This window comes from Notolepis coatsorum (genome assembly GCF_963971535.1).
Source record: "Notolepis coatsorum genome assembly, chromosome: 6".
NCBI lineage: Eukaryota > Metazoa > Chordata > Actinopteri > Aulopiformes > Paralepididae > Notolepis > Notolepis coatsorum.
In genome coordinates this window covers 150,068,536-150,081,590 of record NC_140170.1, presented here as the reverse complement: position 1 = coordinate 150,081,590, position 13,055 = coordinate 150,068,536, and the positions used below count along the sequence as shown (strand labels likewise).

At 40.1% G+C, this 13,055-nt stretch overlaps 1 protein-coding gene across 1 annotated transcript in view; it reads right to left on the bottom strand.

Moving 5' to 3' along the window:
• Nucleotides 1-13,055, bottom strand: part of cntn4 (contactin 4) — a 369,932-nt gene that overhangs the window by 133,386 nt on the left and 223,491 nt on the right. The window contains exons 6-7 of the mRNA XM_084315452.1: nt 8,339-8,441; nt 5,037-5,221 (exon numbers count right to left, since the gene is read on the bottom strand). Of these exons, the coding sequence (XP_084171578.1) occupies nt 5,037-5,221; nt 8,339-8,441 (288 nt within the window). The remainder of the gene's footprint in view (nt 1-5,036; nt 5,222-8,338; nt 8,442-13,055) is intronic.

Genomic DNA, 13,055 nt, shown 5'->3' with positions numbered 1-13,055 from the left:
AGAATGCCTGGCAATGCCAGTGCATATTGCGTAGCTGCAGCTGGACTGGCGTCAGTGTTCTAGAAGTTGCATCATCTCACGTGTGCAATTTGCCTGAAAGAGACTGGAGTCTGAAGAACATTCATTTGCCTAATATAATCATTCATATTTTAAGATCTTTATTCAATTGTTCACTTATTGTTGTGCACTGCATCGTTTACTTGGATGATATATATCTTTATTTTTTTTTATCTCAGTTGAAGACAGTAGTGTAGTTCTAACTAACTTGTTGTAGCTGGCTAATAGGTAATAATTATTGCAAAGAATTATGGATGCTGCTCCAAACATCGTAGATCGGATCCTACGGGAATCTTTTCACACATTCTCCTATGAAGAAAAGCTAAGAGTGAAAGCAGACGGAAGACCAAAACCAAACATCAACTTGAGTCAACAACTTGTGTCGGGACGACAACGTCATTTTCAACCAGCTAAGTATGATAAAGTGCTGTGGTTAACTGGGAGCATGCAAACCAATCGCACTTATTGTTGGCCGTGCATCATGTTTAAGTCTCCTGCTGTAGGTTTTGGGTGTTCAAAGTTTGCAAGAGAGGTACGAAGCACGGCGTCATGACTATTGTTTACAATTTCCATGGGAATGGGATTAGTGTCTCGAGTCGGAATATTCAACGGAAGATGAGATCGGTCGAGTTGGCAATGCTTTTGTGTTGACTTGAATCGCTTGGGTGACCAGTTTCTACAGTCCCGAAAATGGAACATTTCACAAAAGACTGTTTGCATTTTTGGATTTACAACATTGAACGAAATATCAAAGAATGGATTTTATTTACAAGTGATCTGAAGGGGGGCGGTCAGGTGGCGTAACGGAGATTGCGTTCGGCACCAACCCCGGAGCGGCTGGATTTGCCTGTTCGAATCCAGCTCACAGCTCCGGGGTTGTCACCAGCTTGGCTGGCCTTTCACACTAATACAATTGGCAGTATTAGAGGGTGGGAGAAGCTGGCGGGGTGGGTCCGGGTCGTTGTAAACAGCAACTCCTACAGTCAAAAAAAAGTGATCTGAAGGGACTGGGACACTATTTCTTCGTAACGAAGTACATCAAATGGTGAGTGGATTTAAAATATATATATATATATATATATATATATTGGACCGCTGCGTCCAGTGTGTCAGTGACGTGTGTGTGGCTGAAATGCGTGTGTTTACTTTCGAATTACCAACGTAATTGTCCTTTTAAGTGTTACATAAAACCCATCTGTGGCCTCGTGCAGAGGAAGGTGGTAATAGGAGTTTTATTGAAATCGTCACAGCAGTAGTTTGTTTATACTTCAGAAGTATGATATATAAATATGGTCCCCAAAATGAATGGAAGCGAATGAGGAGCCTGACACCTGGGAGGAATGGGGGTGTTGCAGCCTTGGGGATATTTTAAAAATAGAATTTAATATATAATATAATAATTTGTGTTTCACCAAAAAATTTGGTCAGCAGCCGCCACTGGTGTGTGTGTGTGGCGTTCGGCGCTGAGCGGCATGGATAAATGATTTTTCAGCCCGCTTTTGTATCGTGCATTAGAACACAAATACTCTCGATAATCTAGTGTTTATTTGAAAACTATTCATAAATCAGCCGGAAAATGACAACGTGTTTTGTGTATTCCAGTAAATGGCTATTTTCGCGGATTTCTCTGGAATGACTAGAAATCTCAGAAACTATAATCGTATTCAAAACGGTATAAAACGGAAATGTACTGATGAAAAAACAATCTGTTTCGTACATGTTGACTGCAAGCAAGTCATTGATAAGCGACGGGTGTATATTAGACAAATAGCCATAATTTAAGATAGTTTATGCGTTCACAAATGTGCTCGTCCTCCCATTCATTAACGTGGTGGCATTCAAGCGATAAATCGCCATATCCGGCTGGCAACCAATGTGTTAATGTGAGAAAAACTGTTTATAGTTTCCCTTTAAGTAAAGGAGAAGGTATTCCCTATATAATATATTTTAAAGGGGCTATAGTGATTAAGTAAAGGAGAAGGTATTCTACAGTATATCATGTTTTAAAGGGGCTATAGTGATGGAGTAAAGGAGATGGTATTCTACAGCAGTGGTTCTCAACTGGTCTAGCCTCGGGACCCAACATTTTCCTTAGTCATTAAGTCGCGACCCAACATTTTTAACCACTATGATTTATTTCATTTATTTTTTTGCAGTAATACGCAATCTTTCATGCACTGTTAAAAACATGAAATAAACACAAAAAGTGCAACAAAAGTGCAACTAGGGCTAAAAACCCAATGAAATAAAATGATAAATAATATATGCTTCTTAGCAGATTTCTTAGCTTAACATAACAGCCCTAAGTTTGGGGGAACTAATGGGATAACTGGGGTTGCAACAAAAGTGCAACTAGGGCTAAAAACACAATGAAATAAATAATAATAATAATAAATAATTATGCTTCTTAGCAGACTTCTTAGCTTAACATAACATACCTAAGTTTGGGGGAACTAATGGGATATCTGGGGTTGCAACAAATGTGCAACTAGGGCTAAAAACCCAATGAAATAAAATAATAATAATAATAATAAATAATTATGCTTCTTAGCAGACTTCTTAGCTTAACATAACATACCTACATTTGGGGGAACTAATGGGATAACTGGGGTTGCAACAAAAGTGCAACTAGGGCTAAAAAACCCAATGAAATAAAATAATAATAATAAATAATTATGCTTCTTAGCAGACTTCTTAGCTTAACATAACATACAGTACCTACATTTGGGGGAACTAATGGGATAACTGGGGTTGCAACAAAAGTGCAACTAGGGCTAAAAACACAATGAAATAAAATAATAATAATAATAATAATAATAATAATAATAATAATAATAATAATAATAATAATAATAATAATAATAAATAATATATCCTTCTTAGCAGACTTCTTAGCTTAACATCCCAGGGAACTAATGGGATAACTGGGGATGTTGTTTGCTCCTGACAAGAGTCTGAGGGCGCTTTCACATATAGTTTTGGTAGACTCTGTGCGGTTCGGGGGGTGAAGTTGCAACATTGTTGCATTCTTCATTTGGTTCGTCTGCATTCACATTGCAATTTGTCAAGCGCACTAAACTTTCTGAACAATGTCAAGGTTTTTGCACTCGGCTCTGTATCAGAAAGGAGGTGTGGAAGTATCAGATATTCTCACTACCAGGACCAGCTCAACAGTGAGCTTCTCCTCTCTATATCCGTCCCAGATCAGCAAAAGTACAATGGAAAACAACGTTGAACAGATATCAGTCGAAGCCGCTTGAATCGTGCCATTGCGCAGTGATTAGCATGTGCACAAGGGAGGTGCTGGCTTGAGCGGTGGGGGGGGTTATACAGTAGTGTGAGTGAGTTCATAAGTTCGACATTAACAATGAGTCTCATTTCCCCCCCAAACTTTCCACTCGCACATATTTCTACGTTTATCACCGATGTTATCCGCATTGTTGTTGTGTTGTGTGTGTGCAGGAAAATAAACATTGAAACGACAACAAGTATGATTAAACATACACGGAGCCCGATGAGCTATTTCTGTAAATGGGTCATTAGGCATGCAGCAGAGAGAAATTCCATCAGGGGGAAGTAAGTCCCAGTAGTGCGGATAGCCTACAGGTACTTACTTAATAGGACGTCTTGTATGAACAATGCCATCACATGGCTGCCTCCCGAACACTAGTCACAACTGTCCTATTGGGAGGCCATAGTAATTGTGTAGCCGCGCTGCCGTAATGGCCAGACTTTAATATTACACGGCTGCTCAATGAAACACGGATCAGTCACCACGGTAAACAGTAGAAACGCTGATGGCTCCGGATGGAGAGGACGTCGTATCGTCTGTGCAGTTCAAATGTCCCCCTTTTTCGAGCATCAGACTCAGATCTATTAATGATTAACCATGTAGTGTGGTAGTGAAAATGTTATGCTTCTGTAGTGTAGTGGTGGAAGGGTTAACCCTATGTAGTGTGGTGGTGAAAGGGTTAACCATCTAGTGTGGTAGTGAACGGGTTAAAGGAGCACTTCACCCAAAAAAACGATGCTGATTTATTTTGCACACACACACACACACACACACACACACACACACACACACACACACACACACACACACACACACACACACACACACACACACACACACACTGTCCCAGCTCTCTTTCTCTCTTGCCCCTTCCTCATCTCTCTCACCACCCCCTCTCTTTGCAATAGTATCAATGAGAGTATCAATAATACACATGAGTGAAGTAAAAAAAAAAAGAATAATAATACAAAAAAAAACGTTAATATTGCGTAAACATCTTTCGCATTAAAAGAATTGTGCGTTAACGCGTTAACTTTGACAGCCTTAGTAAATATATGATCAAATATATGACAAAACCACAGATTGTATACAAACAAGACACTATCTTTCTGGTAGAACACAATCCAGGCAGTAGCTACTCTATCATCATCGCTTACAGTATTCGACTTGAATAGGTCCGATTCCACCCACGGCCCTGTGAGTGACGACGCCTGAACCAGCTAACCCTCCTCTTCCTCTTCATCCAGATGCTTCAGAGCATTTCCCCGACGTACATGTGCCAGTGGTCTAAGTATAGTACATTTAACGGCTATGATCTCCAGTCAAGTTGGATGTCAATCACTGTGCCATCTGGTGGAACCCAATACAAGTGCTCACAAAACAAGGTCACGAACCCAAGGGCTCAGCCTCATCCTACGCATCGCTCCTTTAATCTGGATCAAAATATTAGAGGCGTCGCGGCTGACGGCCTTTAATCACTTTGATGTGAGCGCTGTGGGTAAAAGAAGAGCGCCTCCCCGTCGGCCTCGAAGGAGGAGGAACGGGGGGGAGTTCCCCCGTTGATCAACCATCGGCTCTGTCGCGGGGCGGTGGGTCGCGTCTGCCTTTGATGTCTGAGCGGATCTGACACATGCGGCTCGCTCCGGTCAAATATTCATGCGCTTTACAGGATTTAAAAGAAACCTACCGTAGAAAGAGAGCTTTCCTTTCACCGTGTTCCTCCCCCGGGAGTTCTCCGCAATGCACTCGTAGGTCCCCGCGTCCTCCTGCTGGAAGTACGGGATCTCCAGGACGCCGCTGGCCTTCCTCACGTCCACCTTCCTGGAAAAAGGGACTGCGTCCACCCTCCTCCAGCTGATGGATGGCACAGGGCTGAGGGGGGGGAAGTGAGACACATGGAGGGTTTTTAAATGTGAAGTGATCCCTCTTGATCACAGAGCATCAACTAACCACCTAGGCCAGTCCTTCATACCAGCAGCCATCAGGCTCCACAACAGTGGGCAGGGACTGCTGACAGACATCCAACTACAACTACTAGGAACCTAAAAGGACAATAATACTACCTTATGCATACAGCACCTTATGTGAATACTGTATACTTCAGTTAGTTAGTTAATTATATTGATTATATTGTTATATTGTATATTGTTTACACTGCTTGTTTTTACTACATGTACCTCCCCTCCCCCTCCCCCATGCTGCTATGATGCCTGAATTTCCCCAAGGGGATCAATAAAGGAATATCTTATCTTATCTTATATCTTATAAAAAAATGGAGGGTAGTTTCATTTCACTAATGCTTTAAGTGGTGATAGTGAAGTTAGTATGGTGAAAGAACATGTGAGAGTCAAAGTAAAACATTTATTCATAAAGCACGTTTAAAAACAACCCACATTGACCAAAGTGCTGAAAGGCCCTCATTTATCAACAAGTCTTAGAAAGTGTTCTATTTTCATACTTAAGCACAGAATTTAGAATGTGTGTACGCACAGAAATATCGGGATTTATCAACCGTGCGTACACGGGTCCTACGCTCCTCCGTATTGATAAATACCATTTGTTCTCACCGTCAATGCTCATGCATGATTATCCATATATGGTAATGAAACACCCCCCATGGGATGTGAAATAATGGACTGACCCGAGCGAACTATGAGAAACTCCACAAGCAAGATTGTTCACGGAGGCGATGTCGAACCAAGAAGACACAACCCGTGTTATGGGATAAATAAAAGGCTGGCGGACTTGTACACGGTGATGTCAGATATCAACGACTCCCTAAGACCATTGCTGCAATTCTGCCTGGACAGCTCGAAATACTAATAAAGACCGTTAACCACTGTTTGGCGTTGGTGTGACATTATAACCATGCTGGAATATGAATGCCTTTATTAGTTTTGTTCGATTGGCTACCGGGTATAATATGATTTGTAGAGGCATACAATCTATTGTGTTGTCGGTATTAGGTAGCCTATATGAATTACATATAATAGAAGCCATAGCCTACATTATGCAACAGTAACTTGCGCATATATAATATATCATATCATATTCCTATATGTCTCCCAGGAATCGTGGGGCTCTGGGGAATAAAGGTTGGGAAGACCCTGCTATCATAGCCTATCCTTTATAATGTTATAGGCTATTTCATTTACAGTTTACTCTATCAGCCTACCCAGCATGTAATACGTTCTTTGTTAGAACTCAACTCGTTATTATTTTGCGCATAGATTGCAGAAATACAGGAACGTTTTGATTTATATTTAAAAGGCTTTGACACAAAACGAAATAAGTTGAATTTCGAAGCTGCAAGCAGAATACAAGTCATATCACCCACACAATATATGCTACCTGTATCATGTATGCTTTTCATTAATTTAAGACACATTTATTGCAAGGGTTTTGTATACACATAAACTCAACAAATAACCTCTGTTCTCGTTGCAATGCGTTTTTAATTATTTCTTATACAGTAGGATAGAGGATAGGGGGAAGAACACTATATCGTGGGTGTTCATATGACTTGTATTCTGCTTACAGCTTCGAAATGCCACTTGTTTCGTTTAACAATGGCAATGCCTTTTAAATATAATCAAAACGTTCCAGTATTTCTGCAATCTACAGTATGCGCAAAATAATAACGAGTTGAGTTACGCGGAGCGCAGTCAGTACACCCCGTATATTCCGATAACGCTATATATAAACCATGCTGCCTGCATTCATTCAGAAGGAAATACCTATTATTCCAAATGCTATTTCTAGGGTTTTGACCATAATTACACTACTGTTGCTATTTTACAATTAACTATAATGAATTACGGGGGTCATACAGAACACCTCAGTCAAACTAATGAACGAAAGCTTATTTCCGCGTTGAAACTAATGCATGAAACTGATGAGAGCATATGCCGTCCGTCTGCAGTATCCATATTCTACCGCCGGGCGCCATGTACGCATGCCCTGATCTGAGCGTAAATATACGCACAAAGTCAAGCACACGTTCAAATTGATAAGTCACACACTTTGCTTAGAAATTATTGTACGCACGGGTTACGCACATACAGTATCTGTGCGTACGCAACGTTGATAAATGAGGGCCGGGCAGGTAGTAGAATCACACGGAATAAAAACAACTAAAAGTAGAAGGAGCTCACAAAGGCATCAGTACACACAGGTACATAGGCACAAATCAACAAATCATAGGCACAAAACACCATATCAGGGAGATCCAAAGGCTAGCGAATAGAAGTGTGTTCTCCGCCTGGACTTCAATCAACAGAGGGGGCAGAGAGTGACTATTCTGATCATACTGTAGGTTTCACTCTCTTATATCTCTGCCTATACAGACAGGATGTTATGGAATCCCCAGACCAAATCATATGTGGCAACAGATGGAAGGGGATCCCTGGGAGGACATCTTATGAAATAGGGTCCATGACATGTTACGTATCAATCTGGGAGTCTGTGACGAGAAAAGGCTTGAGAAGCACAGCTGTACCGTCAGCAGATGATAATTATCTTTTTGTTAAATACCCAAGTAGAAACATGTATAGCAGTGTACATAAAGACCCAGTGCCTCATCTGTAGCTAACAGTGTAGTGCACTACCACAGGACCATAGCATGTCCTACCATGCTCTGTAAATAACTCATGTACATATACCGATATGCCCTACTTGTTTTATTGCACAATGTCGTTCTATTGAATTCTTATTATATATTACTATTGTATTATGCACAATCGTTGCGGGCAAGACCCCCCACATTTCATTGTATACTTGTATGCCGTGACAAATAAAACTCTTGACTTGACTTGACTATGTAACACATTTCTCAGATGTTCAGCCTAGTCTGAAATTCATCTCACACCGCTTTGCCAGTAACACCCCCCCTTCTAAGGCGTGAGTCACTGGTGTGCCAGCTAATCCATGGTTAGAGTATATACTTTATATATATATAAATATATACAGTAACAGACAGTATATACTTACTTTCCAAGAGCGAAACACTCCAGTCTGACAGTGGATCCTTTGGCCACGTGGACAACCTCTGGAAACTGCACTTCAATCTTTGGCTCGTATTCACCCATCACACCTGGAGAGCAACCACACGTTATTCACCCATCACACCTGGAAGAGAACCACACGTTATTCACCCATCACACCTGGAGAGGAACCACACGTTATTCACCCATCACACCTGGAGAGGAACCACACGTTATTCACCCATCACACCTGGAGGAGAACCACATATTATCAAAACGAGGTGCGGGTACTTCAAGCTATTTATATACTGTACCTTTATATATTTACATTTTAAAATGTACATTTACTCATGTATATAGTGTACCTGTATATATTTACATTTTTACATTCACTCATTTATATACTGTACCTTTATATATTTACATTTTTACATTTACTCATTTATATACTGTACATTTATATATTTACACTTTTACATTTACATGTACTCATTTATATACTGTACCTTTATATATTTACACTTTTACATTTACATTTACTCATTTATATACTGCACCTTTATATATTAACTTTTTTACATTTACTCATTTAGCTGTACAACAAGTCAGCAGGAAGGGTACAACTTTATTTCACTAAAACAGTGAGCAACACTCCTGATCCTGATATACTTGTCTCTGGTGAGAAAATCACACTAATGAGTGATTTTAAATACCTTGGGGTAACGCTGGACTCAAAGTTATCTTTTAAGCCTCATGTTAATAATCAAAGTCAATCTTGCTAACTTTAGATGCAATGCAGAAACTGTATGTCTAACCGTGCTGCAAAAATCTTTATGAATGCAATGATTCTTTCTCCCATAACATACTGTTTAACAAGCTGGGGACGAGCCAGTCCATCCACGTTGAAGTCCATAGGATCATTATATAAACCAGTGTTTCTCAAAGTGGGGGGCGCGCCAGAAGGGCGCAGAGGCATGACAGGGGGGGCCTTGAGATTTATAAAAAAAGAAAGAAAAAAAAAACGTTTTATTTTTAATTTTTTTTGGATTACAGAAAATTATCACTGAAGTGCTATCTGTTGCAGCTGCACTGTTCTCCATGAAAATACCATTTCTCAAAATCTTGAAAATCATTATTTAATAAAACACAGAAAAGGATCACCAAGTTACTCTGGATAAAAAAAACCTTTACAGACAACATTGAGACAAAGCTTCCTGACACATCTCCATCCAAACTCTTGGAAGAACTCTTTGAAATCTCATCTGATACCACCTAGAGTAGGGCTGCACGATCAATACATTTTTAATCGAAATCGCGATTTGGAATGATGCAATTATCAAATCACAAAAAAAGAAAAAATCGCATTTAATTTTTTTTTTTTTTTTTACTTTTAACTTTTTATTATTATTTTTTTAACCAGGAAGTCCCATTGAGATACAAGATCGGTTTGGGAGAGGGAGGTAAGGGGGTTTAGATTGTGTGTTGTGAAGTTTAGACTTCAGAGAGAGTAAAGTACAGAAAAAAAGGTACCGTTGGGTACCGGTATCGATTCCCAGGTAAAAATAAACATTTTCAGGCTCGGTGTCCCGAACAGACCCACCGCATAGGCCAGATGCAAGCCGCATTTTACAATAAACCTCTGTGGGGATGCTTATATTTTTTTTCTATTATAATCGCAAATGTAATCGCAATCGCAATATCCGTCAGAAAAATCGCAATTAGATTATTTCCCAATATCGTGCAGCCCTACAAGAGAGCTAGTTTCAGAGTGTGGTGCTGAGTACCAAGTATCTCATCTCATGGCCCACCAAGTATCTCATGATGCAGCAGTTAAGGTGTTGATACCATTCATCTGTGTGAAGCTGGCTTTTCGTCCATGACAGCTCTGAAAACAAAATATAGGGCCAATTTGAAAGGTCACGATATTGGTGTTATTTCAATAAATTTAAACATGGCCCATTTCATGACTATTTTGTTGGGGCGAGGGGCGGGGGGGCCCAAAATATTTTGGTCCGCCAAAGGGGGGCCTGACAGAAAAAGTTTGAGAAGCACTGATATAAACAAACAAACAACAAAGACCCTGGACAGGAAGCCTGTTAGCTATATTAGATGATAACATTATCATCTCTGCAAATTTCTGTCTAGTTTTTAAAATCATACACTACATACACTAAACTAAAATCGTCTTCTGTATGTCACCACTGCCACAGTCAAGCCGCACCACCAGAGCCACTGTGAGAGGAGACAGCCAGAAGGCACTCTCAATCAAAGCATCTCATGACTGGAATAAACTTTCAGAAAACAGAAGAAAGTGCTCCAGATATTTGAAATCGTGGCTGATAAGTAATCAACTATGCAGTTGAGTCACCAATTCCGCTTCATTTTATCTTTGTGCTTCATCCTTCTATCAAGGGTATTGATTTTGTGCTAGTAAGATACTGACTTGTGTGTGTATATATATATATATATATATACCGTAATATAGATATATTTTTTTCATTGACACTGTAAACTTTATTTGTATCTATCTATGATCTATAAACCAAGGTATGTCTACATATTATATTGATATACTATATTGACAATATATTGACATTTTACATTTACATTTGGTCATTTAGCTGACGCTTTTATCCAAAGCGATTTACAAGTTTTGACTTGTATTGACATATTGACTTCCTTCTATTCTATGAACCAATGTCTGCTTGATGTCTAATGCCTGTTCCTTCCTGTCCATGGGACCACAGATGAGAACTAGCCTTCTTGGCTAAATCTGGCATATTTATTTTAATGTGCGTTTCAAATGAACAAATAAACTAAAACTAAACTAGTAATAATAGTGGAATGGCTGAATTAATTCTGTTATAATAGTAATAATATGGTATAGCATAGTAGCCCACTGCACCAGGGTCTGTTTAGTGTTTAGTATTAAGAGTTAGAGAGTCCTAACAAATCTCAAGTTCTCCGGCCATTAGTTATCCAACTTTTGGCAGCAGTCTATGTCCACGGTTGTGAAGCCTGATGGACACTGGCATGAAGGACTGGCAAGAAGTCCCCCTCAGTGATACAAAAACAAACAAACAAACAAATTAAAAACCTGAAAAATCCAGTTGAAAAAGAGGAGCTGTAATGAGACTGAGCATATGATAAAACATTAAATAGAGTCTGCTCGCTAGAAGCTCTCCGTGCAATTAATTTATTTGCACCTGTAGTAAGTGTCACTTTCTTCCTGGTGTGAATGAATTAATTGCATCGGGAGCTGCCGCTGTGCAGACTGTGCTTGTTGTCTAATCTGTCGTGCCGTCAAGAGAGTAAAACCCGGAACTCTCCCTCTTATAATACATTTCCAAATGCATGGAATGTTTGCTGCATTTTTTACATTCATGAATGAATGGATTCATTGCGGCGCTAAACAGATATGAAAATGTGCCCAGATCCCCTAAAATTGCCCCGGGTACCATCTAGATAGATAGATTAATATTTTATAAATCCCTCAGGTAAATTAGGGTGTTGCTGCAGTGCAAATGGATTTGACACATTTGATACAAATATGGATGTATATTGCACATGATTATTACTAGTGCAGGTGTCAACGCAGAATACAAACTACAGTATGTGCAATTTGAGAGTTTGCCAGAATACAGAGGTTCCTGGTGCAAATTGCAAATAATGATGGCGATATACAGTTAGTTGTAAGAGTTTGTGCCTATTTCCAGATGGAAGGCAGTGGAATACCAGCTCATTGAAGCGTCACAGTTGTCTGAGGTTAAGAGAGTTGTCGTGCAGGTATTTTAATGGTGGATGATGGTTGGCACAAAGGAACGCCTAAACCACTCTGTAGCTCACGAGCCGGCAACCGATGGTGCTCTTCGTCTGTTGGAGACAATGGTCCTCATTCTCGAACAGATATACGTGAAAGTTACCAAGGAATTCCTTCGTAACTCGATTTATGAACTTATTTGGCATTCTCCAACGGCTTCGTATTGTAAATTCATTGTAGGATTTATGTAGGATTTACGAACTCAGCAGCTGTCTATGGGAGAAGTCCTTGGGGATTGTCGTCAATTCGATCCTACAGACATCTGCGGAATTAAATAATTATAATGCTAATATGACAATATTTGTATAATTAACAATCATGTTTTACATATATAGTCATGAATCAACGAACCATGTCCGAAAATAAATAAATAAATAAGAACTGAACCCTTGCGCGTGGATGTAGCTATAGTGGACTAGACTATTAATATTCCATATACCATCTTGTTCTCCATGATATTATTTATTGTTGGTTTTATTTGTATTTTTTGACATTGCTTATTATATTATATTGTAAGAGCCCGTGAAGAAACATTCCAACAAGCGCTTCCATCACCACGCGGTCCTCTCCTGGCTGTTAGCGAACCTCTCCAGGCTGTTGGCGACCCTCTCCTGGCTGTCCCTGCCCCCCATCCACCAGCGGTGCCCTTCATCCCCCCCGTCGACCAGCACTGACCCCCGTCCACCAGCGCTGCCCCTCATTTTTCATTCATGGGAACACAGTTGCGATGATTTTGGCCACTTACAGAGACCGCTTATGGGTAAATCCTGTTCACCTGCCAGCCTGTTTGATGTTCTCCCCCTGAGCAGCAGCACACAGCATGAAGTAGTTTACCGTGCACACTGAATGATCTGGGTTTCCTTAACACTTTGGATGCCACGCCCGAGATTTCTCGGGTTTACCC